At 37.8% G+C, this 17,627-nt stretch overlaps 1 protein-coding gene across 1 annotated transcript in view; it reads right to left on the bottom strand.

Annotated features, from left to right (window-relative positions):
• The window catches only part of FAM171B (family with sequence similarity 171 member B), a 73,785-nt gene that overhangs the window by 19,389 nt on the left and 36,769 nt on the right, over positions 1 to 17,627 (bottom strand). Inside the window, exons 2-3 of the mRNA XM_003133530.4 lie at positions 5,431 to 5,664; positions 2,220 to 2,312 (exon numbers count right to left, since the gene is read on the bottom strand). Of these exons, the coding sequence (XP_003133578.1) occupies positions 2,220 to 2,312; positions 5,431 to 5,664 (327 nt within the window). The remainder of the gene's footprint in view (positions 1 to 2,219; positions 2,313 to 5,430; positions 5,665 to 17,627) is intronic.

Raw genomic sequence — 17,627 nt, 5'->3', positions numbered from 1 at the left:
ATAAGTTTGAATCAACCACCCTATAATTTATAGAGAGCCTAGGGACAATATTTTTTTCTGTAATCAACATATTTAACAATTTAAGGCTCAACAGTTAAATCATTAAAACTAAAAATTATCAGACACAAATTCTTAGGATGAATAAAAGTATGGAGGAAGCTAGAAACATAGTACCTAGAAAGTAAATAGTTAAGGGATATGAATGAAACAACACATCTGTAATATATTATTCTTGTTAAGTTACTTTAAGGGTACTATGTAATACTGTTTGATTCCTTACAGGTACTATCTACAACTTTTTTAAAAAAATGTGTAGCTTAATTATGATGAAAATCCATATTTTTTACAACTGAAAACATGTACACTAAAGGAAATGTTTAGCTGAACTTCTCTAAGGTTTTATATATTCCTGAAATTTCCAATTTCTCCTGATCCTTTTATGTTAGGCCTGTGTGTAAATATGTCATATTTCCAATATACAAAACTAATACTTTCCTGATAAAATCTTGGTAAAAAAACATAAACTTTTTTGGAAGTTAATAAGTGAGGACATGTACTTTTCTTTTTTTTTTTTTTTTTTTTGTTTTTTAGGGCAGCACCTGCAGCATATGGAAGTTCCCCGGCTAGGGGTTAAATTGGAGCTACAGCTGCCAGCCTTCACCACAACCACAGCAACTCAGGATCTGAGCCGCGTCCATTACCGACACCACAACTTATGGCAACACCAGATCCTTAACCCATTGAGCAAGGCCAGTGATCAAACCCAAGTCCTCATGTGTACTAACTGGGTTGGTTACTGCTGAACCACAATAGGGCCTCCAGGATGCGTACTTTATTAAGGACAGACTTAACATCCTCAGAAACATCAATCCTTTCTCAATTGGCCTTCCCAAGAGGTCACCTCTTAGGGAAATGAGGCAGTAAAAGGATGTGAGCTGAGAATTCAAGAGGGCTCACAGTGTCCTCATGGAGACATGCAAAGGCATGGGTGGTGCCGTCCAGACAGATGAGAGTGCACCACTGCTTGGTGCAGTGACAAAGGGGTGGCACGTGAACATGCTAACTCTGATTCATTTCACAGAATACAGCAGAAAGGACAATTTGTGATGGGGTTTGAAGTGCCAGGGAGAAGTAGGAATGTGTCAAAATAAAACCAAAACAAATAAACACTGAAAAGGGAGTGTGGAGAACTTGACTTCACTAAGGCCTCAGCAGCATAAAAAGTGGCCTCTCCCTGCACACACATAGTTCCTATTTACATTTCACCCTTCAGACACAGCTCTACCTCACCTTCTCTGCTATCCACCAGCCAAGTCAGTTCAAGGCTAAGATTCTCCTGCCTTGCTCAATGAATGACTTCAGGATTAATCAATCCCTTGTTTAACTTTTTCCCCAAATGATGATATTAGGTTTTCTTTTTTAATAAAGTTAGGAATAAATAAATAGATCCTGAAGATGAAGAGAATTTCAAACACAATTCTTTTCACCCTGACTCTTATATTAGACTATACTTGGAAGTTTTCTGCCTTTACCAGTCATTCCTATTATGCTTTAGTTCTAAACAGCAATTTCCCAAAAGAAACAAAAAAAAGCGAGTTATTGTCACATACAGAGGTTTTATATATATATATATATATATATATATATACACACACAACGCAGTAAAAGTCACAAAATTCAGGTGTTTTCCCTAAGGACTAGCTAAGGGAGGCGAGGCAAGGGTGAAACTATCATCTTCATGGTTGGTAAAGCAGGGCTGGAGGACATGGTTCAAATAAGGCCCCACATCAGGCTTCCTGTATTCCCTTTGGGTAATGCAAGTGGGGCAAATCATGTCTGCTAAGCAGACACTTCACACCCAGTCTTAGGCCTTTCCCACACAGGCAGCAAGATTAATGCCAGAGACAGGAATGAAGATGCCCTGCAAACTAGAAAGGCTCCAAAAGTCTGAGTCCTCTTCCCAACTTCACCAACCACTAGAGCCCAGTAGGAAGTATGATCTGGAAAGGAGTTTGCAAGTTCTTTCCAGTATTTCTGAAAGACAGAAAAATATACTACAGTTTGATAGTGAAATAATCAGATCAACTTATAGCCAATACTAATTATCTCTGATTGATTTCAATTATTCCCTATTGATCCACCAGTGAAGAAGTGCAATTATACAATACAGTCACTTTTAAGTATTTACTTACTATTTAAGTAAGAAGTGGTGCACTTACCAGCTAATTTTCCAGTAATTAAAACAGTGTCTTCAAATAGCCATATATTTGCTTGGCTTTGCGGGAACAGTGAAAGTGTAACTGATGAATATACTGTGAAATATAGCACAATTAGAATACTTTATTAAACATGGGGGAAAACTGGGACAAATACAGCTCTGTTCTAGCAGGTCCTAAAAATGCGGTTTAAAAAAAAAAAAAAAAAAAAAACGTGTGATGGGAAAGCAATTCAAAAAAAGGAAGAATGCATGTAAAATATGATGGAGGAAAAAAAGGAACATAACAAAATGAGAAGACTGGACATTATTATTTTACTAATCTTTATGCCATACTGTAGTTTGTACCAAGGTGACTAATGATGTTCTCTAACCCCATATATATATGGTCAAGTAAAATACTTGAATAACCCTCTGCTATTTTTTCTACATAATTGTTACTTATTTCCTTTTTATACTTTTTAAAAACTTTTTTTCTTGGCTCCATGATTCAAGGTTCTCTAAGATGGAAATCCAGTCTTTAACTTGCCATGCAAGAGCGCAATGCTCTTCTTCACACAGTACGATTAACCAAACAGACTGAATTGGCAGAAGAGGCAATAGTTTAACACAAAAAGTAATCCACAGGCAACCTTTAGTGGTAGGCAGAATGGAGCTAAACCTGGCCACAAGGGAAGGCACCTGAAATGACTGGTGGGATGAATAAATGTAGGCCGCCTGAAGATTACTAATTCTTTCAAGATCAGAAACATCAATCAGGGACAAAGACCATCATTTTATAAGCAAGAACAAATCAAATAAGCTTACCAGTCCCGCAAGAGAAAAATAAATTTGGAGTTCCTGTCATGGTTCAAAGGTAATGAACCTGACTAGTATCCATGACCCCCGCTCAGTTGGTTAAGGATGTGGCATTGCCAGGAGCTGTGGTATAGGTCATAGACGCATCTCAGATCTGGCGTTGATGTGGCTGTGGTGCAGACCAGCAGCTACAGCTCCAATTCAACTCCTAGCCTGGGAACTTCCAGATTCTACGGGTGCAGCCCTAAAAAAAGACAAAAAAGAAAAAAAAAGAGAAAAAGAAAAAAGAAAAATAAGTTTTGAGGTGTTTGATCTCTCTTCTCTATGCAATGTGAGTACTGAAATATCAACAGACGGAGTTCCTGTCATGGCACAGCGGAAATGAATCTGACTAGGAACCATGAAGTTGCGGGTTCGATCCGTGGCCGCGCTCAGTGGGTTAAGCATCTGGCGTTGCCGTGAGCTGTGGTGTAACTTGCAGACATGGCTCAGATCCAGCATGGCTGCGGCTGTGGTATAGGCCAGCAGCTGTAGCTCCAATTAGACCCCTAGCCTAGGAACTTCCATATGCCGCAGGTGTGGCCCTAAAAAGACAATCAATCAATCAATCAATATTTAAAAAAAAAGAAATAGCAACAGAAATGACATAATATCCCTAAAATCACTAAAGGATAAAACACACATGGGAACACTTAATATTTTGAGATATTTCAAAGAGCTATAAAGGAAATCTGGAAAAGACAGGATAAAATATAAGATGTATACATTGATGTATGGACAGATGTAAGGTAATTCCTTTTCTCTTAAAAAGGAAAAAAGGACTATTAGTGAAGGTGGTTTTAATTCAGAATACATTAACACTAAGACTGAATGTTGGACTTCCTAGATTGGAGAGGAGGTGGTAGGGTAATAGCTTGGACCTTGAGATGATTGTAATTAGGGCACTGTTCCATTCTGGGATTTTCTTAGTCACAGGTAGGTTATGAGGGGCAATCCTGACAGTTTTCCCCATTGAACCTGAGGAGAAATCCTTCTGAATCTCACTCAAGCTGACATTCAGATTTCCTTTGACTCAAAAAGACAGTTTCAGATTATAAATGGGATATATATCCACTCTGGAAAAGTTGAGAAATACAGAGAGGAAAGAAGAAAATGATGGTCATCACGATCACCAAGACAGGAACAACCTCTATTAGTATTTCAGTGTAGCTCTTCCTGGCTTTTCAAAAAGAGGGAGTGTGATATTATATATAGAATATTTTCATTCTTTCTCATCCTAAATTTAAATAATTCAAATGTTTCCAATATGAAACTAAATAAAATATCTACTTCCTAACAAGAACCACCACAATAAAAAATGAAATTTTTATAAGACCAGTTACCTAATGTATCATCCTTCCAATCAATCAGACTTGTATTCTGGTACCTTGCAGGGCCATTTTCCTGAATGTCCCATTAGTCAAACTAAGTCCTACCAATTTTTCACAGCTTCATTGAGATATAACTGACATCTAACACCATGCAAGTTTAAGGTGTACAATGTGATGATTTTTACATGTACATACTGTGAAATGATTACCCAATAATTACAACTTCTTTCCACAGTAAGCTTCTTGTAATCTCACCGCTCCTTTCCATTTCCTCTCTTGCATCAGGCTGTTATCACTGTCCACCAGCACAACTACCGCTTCCTAGCCAGGCTCCCTGAATCCATTCTAGCCTTGCTGTTGGCCTATTCTTTATATACTGTAAATTTAGTAAATTCAGTTTCTCAACAGCTTACATTTTTATGTGCTCAAGAATTTATAAGAACTGCTTTAGTGTTCATCATATAAATCTAAACTCTTCATCTTATTTTTTGAGAACCTCCTTTCATCATCTGGCCCTTCACCTGGCCCACCCTGCTTCTAACTAATCCTTTGGCCATGCCATGCTTCTCACCACAAAGCAGACAAGCTTTGTACCAGATCAGAACTGTTGCTCGGAATTCTTAAAAGCCTGTGTAGAAGGAAAAAAGTTTTCTTCAAACTGGCACTTCTTTCTAACCACCTTATATTGGCTTCACATAGTCTTTTTTTGTTCTCTTAGGGCCACACCCGCAGCATATGGAAGTTCCCAGGCTGGATGTCAAATCAGAGCTGTAGCTGCCAGCCTACACCACAGCCACAGCAACACCAAATCTGAGCTGCATCTGCGGCCTACACCACAGCTCATGGCAATGCTGGATCCTGAGGCCAGGAGCCGAACCTTCATCCACAAGGACACCTGTCAGGTTCATTACTGCTGAGACATGACAGGAACTCCCTCACATAGATTGTCTTAATTTCATTTTACCAGAACAAGAGGTTCCCGGAGAAAAGGAAAAAAAAAAAAATCATTCATATTTAGTGGAGGCAAAATACTGCTTAAGTGCTTACTTGGCATTCTTCCGGTCTTCCAAGGCAGATGTGTCAACACATAGCCATCTTTGTAAGCAATAATGGTTAAGCTGAGTCCCAATTTATAGGGTACTCTTATCAACACTGCTCCATTGTTTCTAGTTACCGTGGAATTTGTTTTCGTGTAGTTTACAAACACTTCTACAACTGCTTGACTCAGGTACTGACGACTGATGATGTCATTCACCTGGACTTTCAGCATAAATACAGACACTGGAAGGGAAAAAAGAGAAAAACCACAGCATGTTAGATCCCAGAGAGCATATGTCACAATACTCTAAAATGTCAATTAAGACACCTGAACAGCCAAAAGTGTTAAAAAATTTAGGAGATACATATATATGGATGGATAGAAAGAGGTCTTAAACATTACAACCAATTCACTATTCTTCCTAAAACTGAACAAACCTAAATTTATTATTAATAAGGCAGAGTATTATCACTCCATTTTCCTTGCCAGTTAAAAAAGAAGAGAAGAAAGGAAAAGAGTGAATAGTAGAAAGACAAGCGTTTCTGGCTTTAGGAAAAATAATCTTACTTTAGGTAGCTAATTTCTAATATTATCATGTTATACAGATTTAATACCAATTCCAAATAAAGTCAAAGGTCTGAGAATAAAATGCCATCTCACCAAACCCATTAGTGCATGGCCAGCTCCTTGATTTTGTTCTGTTGTCTGGGAAGCAGGGGATGTGTTTAGATCGAAATTACAAAATATCAAAACAAAATCTCAAATGGACCTAGAGAATATTATGCTTAGTGAAATAAATCAGATAGGGAAAGATAAACTCTGTATGACATTACTTATATGTGTAATCTAAAAAATAGTGCAAATTAATGTATATGCAAAACAGACTTACAGACTATAGAAAAACTTAAGGTTACCAAAGGGGAGAGGAAGGGAAGAGGGACAATTGGGGGTATGGAATTACAGATACAAACCACCATGTACAGATAAGCAACAAAGATGTATTGTACAACACAGGGAATTATAGCCATTATCTTCTATTAACCTATGATGGAATAGAATCTGCAAAAAATACTGAATCACTACGCTGTATACCTGAAACCAATATTGTAAATCAACCATATTTTGGTTAAAAAAACTTTCTCTAAAATATGAAAAAATTAAATCAAATATATAAACAAAACATACTAAGATAATACAGTGATGAAAAATAAGAATTAAAGCTTGTTTCTATTTAATCTCCAGCCTTACAGATCTTGACAAGGTGTTCATGGATTTACCAATGATAATAATGTCTGGCCATGAAAGGACTTTCACCACCATGGAAATGCCTTTGCAAAGCCTGTATCACAACACCTTTGCTAAAGATGCCTTCTCTTCCACTCTAAATGGACTCTGCAGCCAGTCAAGGTCCATCTCTGCCTTCCCTAGACTGTGTGACTTTTACGTACCTCTCAGTCCATTTGCTCGTCTGTAAAATTAGGAGAAGAGTAACTATTTTGAGCTAATAAAATAAATAATGCAAATAATGCACTCAGCACAGTGTTTGGTTATCAAATCGAATGTTAATATCATTATTTATAACAAAAATTATTATTGCGCAACTGGAGATGAATTCACATTGATAAGAAACAGCTCATAAGAATTGATTATGCTGCTATGCATCAGTATGAACAAACCTTTTTTTGTCTCTAGATAATTTTTAGCAAGAATATCATGTCAGGTAAAAAATCCTAGTCAAATATTTACTGAGTTGCAATATTGCTACAAAATAGTTATCAAAACTTATCTATTCTTTGTTAGAATAAGCTAGATTTTAAATTGCTTTTGGACCATAACAAAGACATTTTAAATATAAAAAGAACCACTGTAATAACTGCCCAGTCCTGGGAAAGGTATCATCAAGTTAGAAAATAGTTCTGATCCTTTTTGTTTGGTCGGTTGGTTTTGGGTTTTTTTGTTTTAGGGCCACACCTGTGGCATATGGAAGTTCCCAGGCTAGAGTTCGAATCAGAGCTGCAGCTGCTAGTGGTCTACATCACAGCCACAGCAATGCAGGATCAGAACCACATCTGAAACTTACACCACAGCTCACAGCAATGCTGAATCCTTAACCCACTGAGCGAGGCCAGGAATCGAACCCTAATCCTCATGGATGCTAGTCAGGTTCATGACTGCTAAGCCACAATGGGAACTCCAGTTCTGATCCTTTTAAGAATCTAAAAATGAGGTTAAATGTATTCCAAATATAATTCTTTATATATTCAAACACATATTTTTTTGTATATTTCCTCATATATGGTAATAACTCAATCTAACTAAAATGTGTTGATGAGCCAGGCATTATGTTAATTTTTAAGTGCATCAATCCATTTACTCTTCAAAACACCCTCATTAGATAGACCCTATTGTTGTCTTGATTTTATATACTAGTAATGGTGGGTTAGCCAAGTTTATAAGTCAGCCATGGAGGATCCAGTGCACAAACTTGGGGCAGTCTTTCCTCAAAGATTGTGCTCTTAAACTACTGTACTATGATTGCCTTATTACACTTTTAAAAGCTACTCTAGTACCAAGTGTACTATGATTGCCTTATTACACTTTTAAAAGCTACTCTAGTACCAACTGATGGCATGGAGATGGCATGGAGATGAGGGGAAAAAGGCAGGATTAAATCCTGCAAAGTCATAACTTAAAATGAGATTCCATTAGGACGGTTGAAAAACTGTTAACTTCCAGGACAATTTTTTTATATTCAAATGTGAATATGGAGAGCAGATTACAAGGCAAAATAGAGATAACTGACGTTCATCCACACCTCTACTTTCTCAGCATCTTGAATAATAGAAAGCCTTTCGGGAGGTTAAATTATTTGTGAGTAGTCATTACTGTCATTACTTTCAACAGAAAAATTCAGGAGCATCTGGTACTAAAAGGTCAACTAAGCCTTGGACCTTAACTCCAAATTTTCCCAAAATTATTTAACTATTTCCCCATCATATTGTTAAGTTCATCCTATTACTATGGGGGGGGGGGTGTTTTGTCTTTTTAGGGCGGCACCCATGGCATATGGAAGTTCCTAGACTAGGAGTTGAGTCAGAACCACAGCTGCCAGCCTATGCCATAGCAAAACAGGATCCAAGCTGCATCTGTGACCTACACTCATAGCAACACTGGATCCTTAACTTACTGAGCCAGGCCAGGGATCAAACTGCATCCTCATGGATACTAGTTGGGTTCTCTACTGCTGAGCCGTCATGGGAACTCCCATTACTATGTTTTCACACTAAAATAAATCATGTTGCTAACGATTTAAAATCAAAATATGAAAAAGAGCTAGAATATATCTTTCTGGTGCCAAATGCTGTATGTAAATTACCACAAAAATCTCAACACACCTTTATAAAATATGTAACATCAAGTCCATTTTACTCATGAAGAAATGAGAATTAGTACACCCAAGCAGTTATACAAATTGCCTCAAGTCTCACAGTTATTAAGAAGCTGTGTCAGCCTCCAAGCGCTCCCCTCCCAAGAATGACTCCACGTCATGTTTACATCATGTTACACTGAGTCTTGGGGGTCACCACTACTAAAGTCAAGGAACGCATGACTGCAAATCATTGAGAACTTAAATTCCTATATAACATCAATTAAAAAGAAAAATATATACATACACATGCTGATCCCAAACCATGGCTTCAAACTCAAATGGGAAACATAACTAACTCTTGGGCAAAAAATTAAAAGGTTGGCAGTTAAGGATTCAGCATTGTCACTGCTATGGAGAGAGTTCAAACCCTGGCCCAGGAAATTCTGCATGCCATGGGCACAATAAAAAAATTAAAAAGATAATACTATTTATGGCATAATGGGCTTTTAAACCAAGGTCCACTTGGTAAAAAAAAGACCATTTGTGTGTACAGGACAAGCAGCTGCCACTCAATTCAAAGTAATTCCCAAGCCACCTGCCCCTAATCCCCTGGACAAAATTTATTGAGCCACTGGCATGAAGCATCTAATTAATGCAGTCTGTCAGGCCCTGGAAATGTGAATAAAGACACACAGCGGCTAACAATTGCTAGGGCTGAATTGTCTCAGAGTCTGTGAGTACCCACCCTCTGCTTTCCACTGTTTTCCTGGTTCCTCTTCTTCCAGAAGCTGGATTATGCAGCTAATCTGTGAGCGGTAGCAAAATCCCTCCCCTAAATCTTGTAGCCAGACTTAGATTCTGTGTCTTGCTTCCAAAAGCAAGTACCTTAAATGACATAGGATACAATGGTAAAAATAGGATGTTTTATTTAATAGCTTACCCCATCTTTCATGAGAGAAGGCAAAGGAGGGAAGATAATGTACCAAAAATATGATAAACCATGTAAGAAGGAGACTGCACATAACCAAAAAGGTCAGGGAATTAAGAGTCCCTATTAAAATTTGATAATGGGTCTTATTTAAACCCTTTGGACCTACAATGGCTCCTTCAACAGCATTTTCAGAAATGGGATTTGATAGGGAATTTTTATTAATTAGTTTGCCCCAAAGATTAATTTCAGAAATTCTCAGAGCCTTTGGATTTACAGACAAATCCAATGTGGTAAGATCTTAAGCTAAATTCATTTAAAAGAAAAAACTCTGCATATTCCATCTGCTTCATCTTTGTAAAAATACAGTTGCCAAAATAAGACACCCTAAAACCTCCTGGCATTCTGAAGCTGGGTTTGATTCATAAAATGTTTTCTAATTCAGAAGAGATGATTTTACTTTTTCCACATGTAATGATAATGTTAATATAAATTTGATGAAAAAAATGAGTATCAAATTTAGAAAGAACTATTTGCAAAGTCATATCTTAGTGATCAAAATCATAGCCTCCCTCTCAGGAAAGCTATACCTGTACCTCAGATTGCCTAACACAATGTAATGTAGGCCTGACCAGCACTGTCCTCTCTAGCTCAAATGGGAAAAATCTAGTATTTGTATAATACAAACACACACATTTCCACTGTGGCTCAGTGGGTTAAGAACCCAACATCGTCTCTGTGAGGATGCGGGTTCAATCCCTGACCTTGCTCAGTGGGTTAAGCAGCCAGTGTTGCCATGAGCTGTGGTGTAGGTCACAGATGCAGCTCGGATCCTGTGTTGCTGTGTCTGTGGTGTAGTCCTGCAGCTACAGCTGCAGCTCCAATCTGACCCCTAACCCGGGAACTTCCATATGCAGCAGGTACAGCCCTAAAAAGAAAACACAAACATACCCCACTCCTTCGGGCCAACTGCTAGAAACTTGACACATGTCCAGTTTCATCTGATTACAAACCTGCAAGACTTGCCCCATCTTAAAGGCAAGGAAATTAAAGCTAAAATTAAGCAGCTGATAGAGTACAGGCGGGATTGATTAACAGGTTCATTTTACTCCAGAGACCTCATGCTTTGCTCCGCATTCTCTCTCACTGAAAAGCCCCAGGAATTCTGTTTTCCTCATATTCACTAGCTTACTTATTTCTTTCTAATCAACACGGGGTCGGAAGTGCTCATTTGCCAACCCTCTGAACCCCTCGTCCCCATGCCTCAGCCTGGTTTTTCTGGTCCCAGCACAAGTAGCAGCATAAACAGCATTTTAAAAAAGAACAAAGTTTGGCTGAAAGCCTGGTTACAGCAATTAAAGAGGCACAAACAACTCTTTTTCCTCCAAATAAAGTTATAAAGAATTACCTGCCATGACTTAAAACAGGATGCTTCTGACTTCTGAAATGTCAACAGTTTGACCAGGGACACAGCACTGGCAGCCAGAAGTAATATATAGCTATAATAATTCCCCTACAAGCTCTCTTCTCCAACAAAAATACTTTGGCATTTAGATTGGACAGATTGGGTGATTAAATACATGATTTTCAACCAGAGGTGTTTTTGTCTCCGTAATCTACCTCCTCTTCTCCATTGTATTTTTCAGCTTTCCATGCACATATTATTTTCTCTCACTTAATTATAATCATTATGTCTTTCCCACATAATCTTCTTTTCAGTGTGTCACCATTGGTTTAAAAATGGTTCAATATCAAAAGATTTCAACTACACTCTTAGGAAGCATATAATCTAAATGTTGAAAGAAACAAGTAAAAATACACATCCATGAGCAAGGTCCTGAGCTTGCTGGCAAAGATTTAACTATTTAGCACATGATTAGAAGCATTAAGTTGTGGGAATCACTAAAATTAAAAAAACTACTAAATAGGTATAAAGAAATGTTCTCAAAAAAGCATATTAGAATCACCAGTATTTTATAGTTGTTAGTATTATGCAGGTTACAAATGTAGCCATGAAGAAACTATTTTCAGATTTCTCCAGTATAAAAACTAGCCTACTTCTTTTCAATTGTGTTTCAAGCATCTATAATAATTTCATTTAACATACAACTTTTTTCCTCTCTAGAACTATAATGCTAAAAATATAGTAGGTATATAAATTATAAACAGATAACAGATAAAATTTTTAAATTTTAAAATATTTTAACAATGAAAAAATTTTAAATTTTATTGAGGTTTATGCATTCTTCATAAAAACTGAAGAACCCAAGAATATATAACAGAATGAAATAATTGGGAACAATTAGACATGTTTCCCTACATTAATTCATTCAACAAATGTTCACGGACTGCCTACTTCTGTCCAGATCTGCACTAGCTAGACATTAGGGCTGCAAACATTGGTAAGGCACATTCTTAACTTGAGGAAGATTCTGAGGAAATATGTGCAAAAACAGTACTGCAGAATTATCTGATATTATCATAAAGGAGGTTTTTAAAAGGGAATATTGAAAGAAATACAAGAGAAGAACTTTCTATAGTACCTAATATAATTTTCTATAAAATTATGTACAAATTTAGAATCAATATGTCTAACCATTCATATAAGTATCAAAGAGAGATGCCTGCACTCCTACGTTCACTGCAGTATTTTTCACAGTAGTCAAGACATGGAAACAACCGAAATGTCCATCAGCAGATGAATGGATAAAGAGAAATGATGTAGACATACAATGGAACATTATTCAGCCTTAAAAAAAAGAAAGAAAAAAAGAAAATACTGCCATTTTCAACAACACAGATGGAACTGGAGGACATTATGTTAAGGGGAAAAGTCAGACACAGAAAGAAAATGAAGTATGATCTCTCTTATATGTGGAACCTGAAATAGTCAAACTCATAGAAGCAGAGGTTAGAATGATAATTGCCAGAGGCTGAGAGGAGGGAGAAGCGGGAGGTGATGGTCAAAGGGTGCAAAGTTTCATTTATGCAAGATTAGTAAGTTATAATGATCTAATGTAACAGCATAGTGCCTACTGCTAACAATACTGTACTGTATGTTTCACACTTCCTAAGAGGGTAGATTTTATGTTCAGTGTTCTTACCATAAAATAATGTTGATGATGATGATGATGATAATAGGGTGAGAGGAAATTTTGGAAGGTGATGGATGTGTCTATGACCTTGATGGTGGTAACAGTTTCACAGGTGTATATTTATCCCCAAATTAATTGTTATATACATTAAATATCTACAGCCTTTGTATGTCAATCACACCTCAATAATATGGTTTTTAAAAAATAAATATTTTTTAAAATGTGGATCTTGGAGTTACCATTGTGGCTCAGTGGGTTAAGAACATGACATAGTAACCATGAGGATATGGGTTCGTTCCCTGGCCTCACTCAGTGGGTTAAGGATCCAGTGTTGCCACAAGCTGTCGTGTAGGCCACAGATGCTACTGGGCTCCCATGTTGCTGTGTCTGTGGCATAGGCTGGCAGCTGCAGCTGTGATTTGACCCCTAGCCCGGGAATTTCCATATGCCATAGGTGCAGCCATAAAAAGAATTTCTTTAAAAATGTGGCTCTAGACAGGATTAAGATGGTGGAATAGAAGGACTGGAACTCAACTTCTCTCCTAAAAACAACAAAATTCACAACTAAAGACTGAGCAATCTCCACCCAAATGGACTGGAAACCTTAAAAAAGATACCCTACTCCAGAAGAAAAAGAGGAGGCCACATCAAGAGGTAGGAGGGGCGATTTCACGATATAAACAACCCCATACCTCCCGGGTGGGAAGCTCCACAGACTGAAAACTAACTGGTTCACAGAGACTCACCTACAGGAGTGAGAGTTCTGAGCCCCACATCAAACCCTCACATGCGGGGATCTGGCACTGGGAGAAAAAGCCCCTGGAGCATCTGGCATTGAAGGCCAGTGGGGCTTGTGCACAGGAGCTCCACAGGACTGGGGGAATAAGAGACCCCATTCTTAAAAGGTGCACAAGGACTTTCACGTGCACTGGGTCCCAGGGCAGAGTGAGGTCTCCATAGGGATCTGGGTCAAACCTGACTGTAGTTCTTGGAGGACATCCTGAGAAAACAGGGGTGAATGTGGCTTGTTGTGAGGGAAGGACATTGAAGGCAAAGCTCTCGGGAATATTTAGCAGCTGCCTTCCTCTGGAGGTGGCCATTTTGGGAAAATCTGGCCCCACCCGTCAGTCAGCCTGAGAAGCCCCAGGACAAACAACAACCCATGTGGGTCAAAGCCCCGCCCCTTAGTAAACAGGCTACCTAAAGACCCCTCAGGCACACAGCTGCCTCTAATCCCATCCAGAGACTAAGCCCCACCCACCAGAGGGATTAGAATCAGCTCCGCCTACCAGGGGGCAGGCATCAGCCCCTCCCATCAGGAAGCCTACAGCAAGCCCCTGTACCAACTTCAGCCACAAGGGGAGCAGATATCAGAAGTACGAGAGGCTACAACTCTATTATCTATAAAAAGGCCACCACACCAAAACCTATAAAAAGGAAAAGACAGAGAACTATAACTCAGATGAGGAGAAAAGGAAAAACCCCAGAAAAACAGCTGAAAAACAGCTAAGCGAGGAGGAGATTCTTAGCCTCCAGGAAAAAGACTTTAGATTGTTGATGCTGAAGATGATGCAAGACATTGGAAATAAACTGGAGGCAAAGATAGATAACTTACAGGAAACACTTAGCAAAGAGATACAAGATATAAAACTTAAACAAGAAGAGATGCAAAATACAATAAGTGAAATAAAAAACTCACTAGAAGCAGCCAACAGCAGAATACAGTAGGCAGAAGAACAAATAAACTAAACAAGGTGGAGGACAGATTAGTGGAAATTATGGATGTAGAATAAAAAAGAGAAAAAAGATTGAAAACAATTGAAGAGAGTCTCAGAGAACTCTGGGACAATGTTAAACACACCAACATCCATATTATAGGTGTGCCAGAAGGACAAGAGAGAGAGAAGGGGACAGAAAAAATATTCCAAGAGATAATAGCCGAAAATTTCCCTAACATGGGAAAGGAACCACTCACTCAAATCCAGGAAGCACAACGAGTACCATATAAAATAAACCCAAGGAGGAATACACCGAGATGCCTATTAATCAAACTAACCAAAATTAAAGACAAAGAGAAAATCTTGAAAGCAGCTAGGGAAAAGAAACAAGTAACATACAAGGGAACCCCAATAAGGTTACTGGCAGATTTTTCAGCAGAAACTCTGCAGGCCAGAAGGGAGTGGCAGGATATACTTAACATGATGAAAGGAAAAAACCTCCAACAAAGATTACTCTACCCAGCAAGGCTCTCATTAGGATTTGAAGGAGAAATCAAAACCTTCACAGATAAGCAAAAGTTGAGAGAATTCAGCAATACTAAACCAGCCTTACAACAAATACTAAAGGATCTTCTCTAGGCAGAAAAGACAAGACAGCAAGAGGAAACAAAAATCCACAAATGACAAGGCTCACCAGTAAAGGTATATATAAAGATATGAAATCATCCACGCACAATTATACCACCAAAATCAGAAATCATGAGGTGGGTACAAATGCAGGACACTGGAGATGAACTTGCAATTAGGAGAAGAACAACAACTTAAAACAATCTCATATACATATAGACTCATATCAAAACTTCAGAATAACTGCAAACCAAAAATACAATTGATACACAAACAAGGAATCTCTGGAGAAGAAATATATCTCATAGTAAATAAGTGCATAATCCACCATAAATGGGGTCATTTGACATCATTCTTGGAATGCTGAAATCTTCTTAGACCTGATTCGGATTTCCTCTCCATCAAAGAATTTATGATAATTATAATTAAATAATGCAACTGTACAATTAAATAATACAATTCTACAGTTGTATTATTAATAACTATTTCTCTCCATGGTACAATGTAAGGTCTATAATGTCTTGTTTATCACATCACCTAGAATGGTGTAATGCCTATACTGAAGAATCAATAAGATGTAACAAATTGTGAGGACATATTTATATAGTTACGCTGTTTTTTAACCAATTTATACATTTTATATTTTACTTATTTTCAGAGGGAGTATTATTTTTGTTATTCTTACCAGTTAAGTTATTCTTTTTATTATGCTATATAAAATATTTAATGGTATATAAGGCTTTCTTTATAAATTTTAGTTGCATAATATAACAATTTTAATATAATGCTAATTTTTAAAGAAAAATTGAAATGTAATAGGTAATAGATAATACTAAATAGTAAGGATGAAAGCCATACAAAGTGGGATAAAGTATAGAATAAATTTCCTATTTGTGTCAGCATATTTTCCATTCCACTTCTCCAGAGGGAGACACTTAATCTGTTTCTTAAGACCCATGATATAATAATCTGTGTGAATGTAATTGTGTTTTTTTTGTTTTTTTTTTTGGTCTTTTGTCTTTTTTTGTTGTTGTTGTTGCTGTTGTTGCTATTTCTTGGGCCACTCCCACGGCATATGGAGGTTCCCAGGCCAGGGGTTGAATCGGAGCTGTAGCCACCAGCCTACACCAGAGCCACAGCAACTCAAGATCCGAGCCGCGTCTGCAACCTACACCACAGCTCACAGGCAACGCCGGATCGTTAACCCACTGAGCAAGGGCAGGGACCGAACCCGCAACCTCATGGTTCCTAGTTGGATTCGTTAACCACTGCGCCACGACGGGAACTCCTGTAATTGTGTTTAAATGTATGTATTTTATTCTGTAAAAAATAAAAATAAAATTTCAGAATTAAAACAAAAAAGAAAAAATCTGGAATCAAAATGTGCCTCTAATATCTACTTTGGAATCAGTTCACCTTATCATTTTTTGAAGAGGGAAAATGCCAACATTTTGAGTTCGAATCTTCAAAGGGCATGCCCATTCATCCCTCCTGTTTTCCATGCTCTAACTTTTTGGTCCATTCCAATGGACACTTTATGGTGAGAACTCAAAAGATGCTATGACTCAAATCAAACTTGACTGGAGGCATTCAGAGACCTCGTGTGTTCTCTACCCACCATTTTCATACAAAATATTCAGCAGAGAAATCTTAGTATAGAATTAGTTATACAGATATCTAAGGATATAAAAACATCTGGTCCCAAATTTAAATGTCAAGGTAGTTAAAACCTTTCATAGAGACTTAATTAGGATTTCACTAAAGAGAATATCAATAATTCCCAAGTCTTTAGCCCAGCATTCAAAATCTAACATCTGGCCACCACTTCCCACTCCAGCCTTATCACTAACCACTCTGATTTTTATCAGAGATTGGCAAACTACAGCCTGCAGGCCAACTCTGACCTAAGCATACTTTTGGAAATTAAGTTTTATTGAAACATTGCCATAGTATTCATATATGTATTGCCTATGGCTGCTTTTGCTACAACAGCAGAGGTCACATGGTCTACAAAGACATGTTATTTACTCTCTGGAACTTTGCAGAAAATGCTTGCAGACCTCTACTCTGTACTGTCATACAAATGGGTCACTGGTCACTATCCAAGATCAACCCACTTTCCTGCTACATTATTCATTTATTCTATCTGAAAAGCCCTTTTTAAATCTCTACCCATCAAAAATCCTAATCCATCCTTCAAAGTTTAGGTCAAATGCCCCTCTTCAAATAAATTTGCCCTTATCCCAGCTAATGGGCTCTTCCCTTCTGTACTGAATAGTCTAATGGTACATGATATATTGTGATGTGTTTTACTTTCTGTGTATTTGTCCTCTCAGAAGAATAACCTCCTTGACAGCCAATACTGTTTCAAACTCAGCCTTGTGTTTTGCTAGAGTTTAGCTGGGAGTTTAACATACAGATTCTAGACGAATGCAACAAGGATAAGAAGGGAGAGAAGGTGAGAAGA

The sequence above is a fragment of the Sus scrofa genome, chromosome 15 (assembly GCF_000003025.6).
Source record: "Sus scrofa isolate TJ Tabasco breed Duroc chromosome 15, Sscrofa11.1, whole genome shotgun sequence".
In the NCBI taxonomy this organism is placed as follows: Eukaryota; Metazoa; Chordata; class Mammalia; order Artiodactyla; family Suidae; genus Sus; species Sus scrofa.
This window is presented reverse-complemented; position numbering and strand designations above follow the sequence as displayed.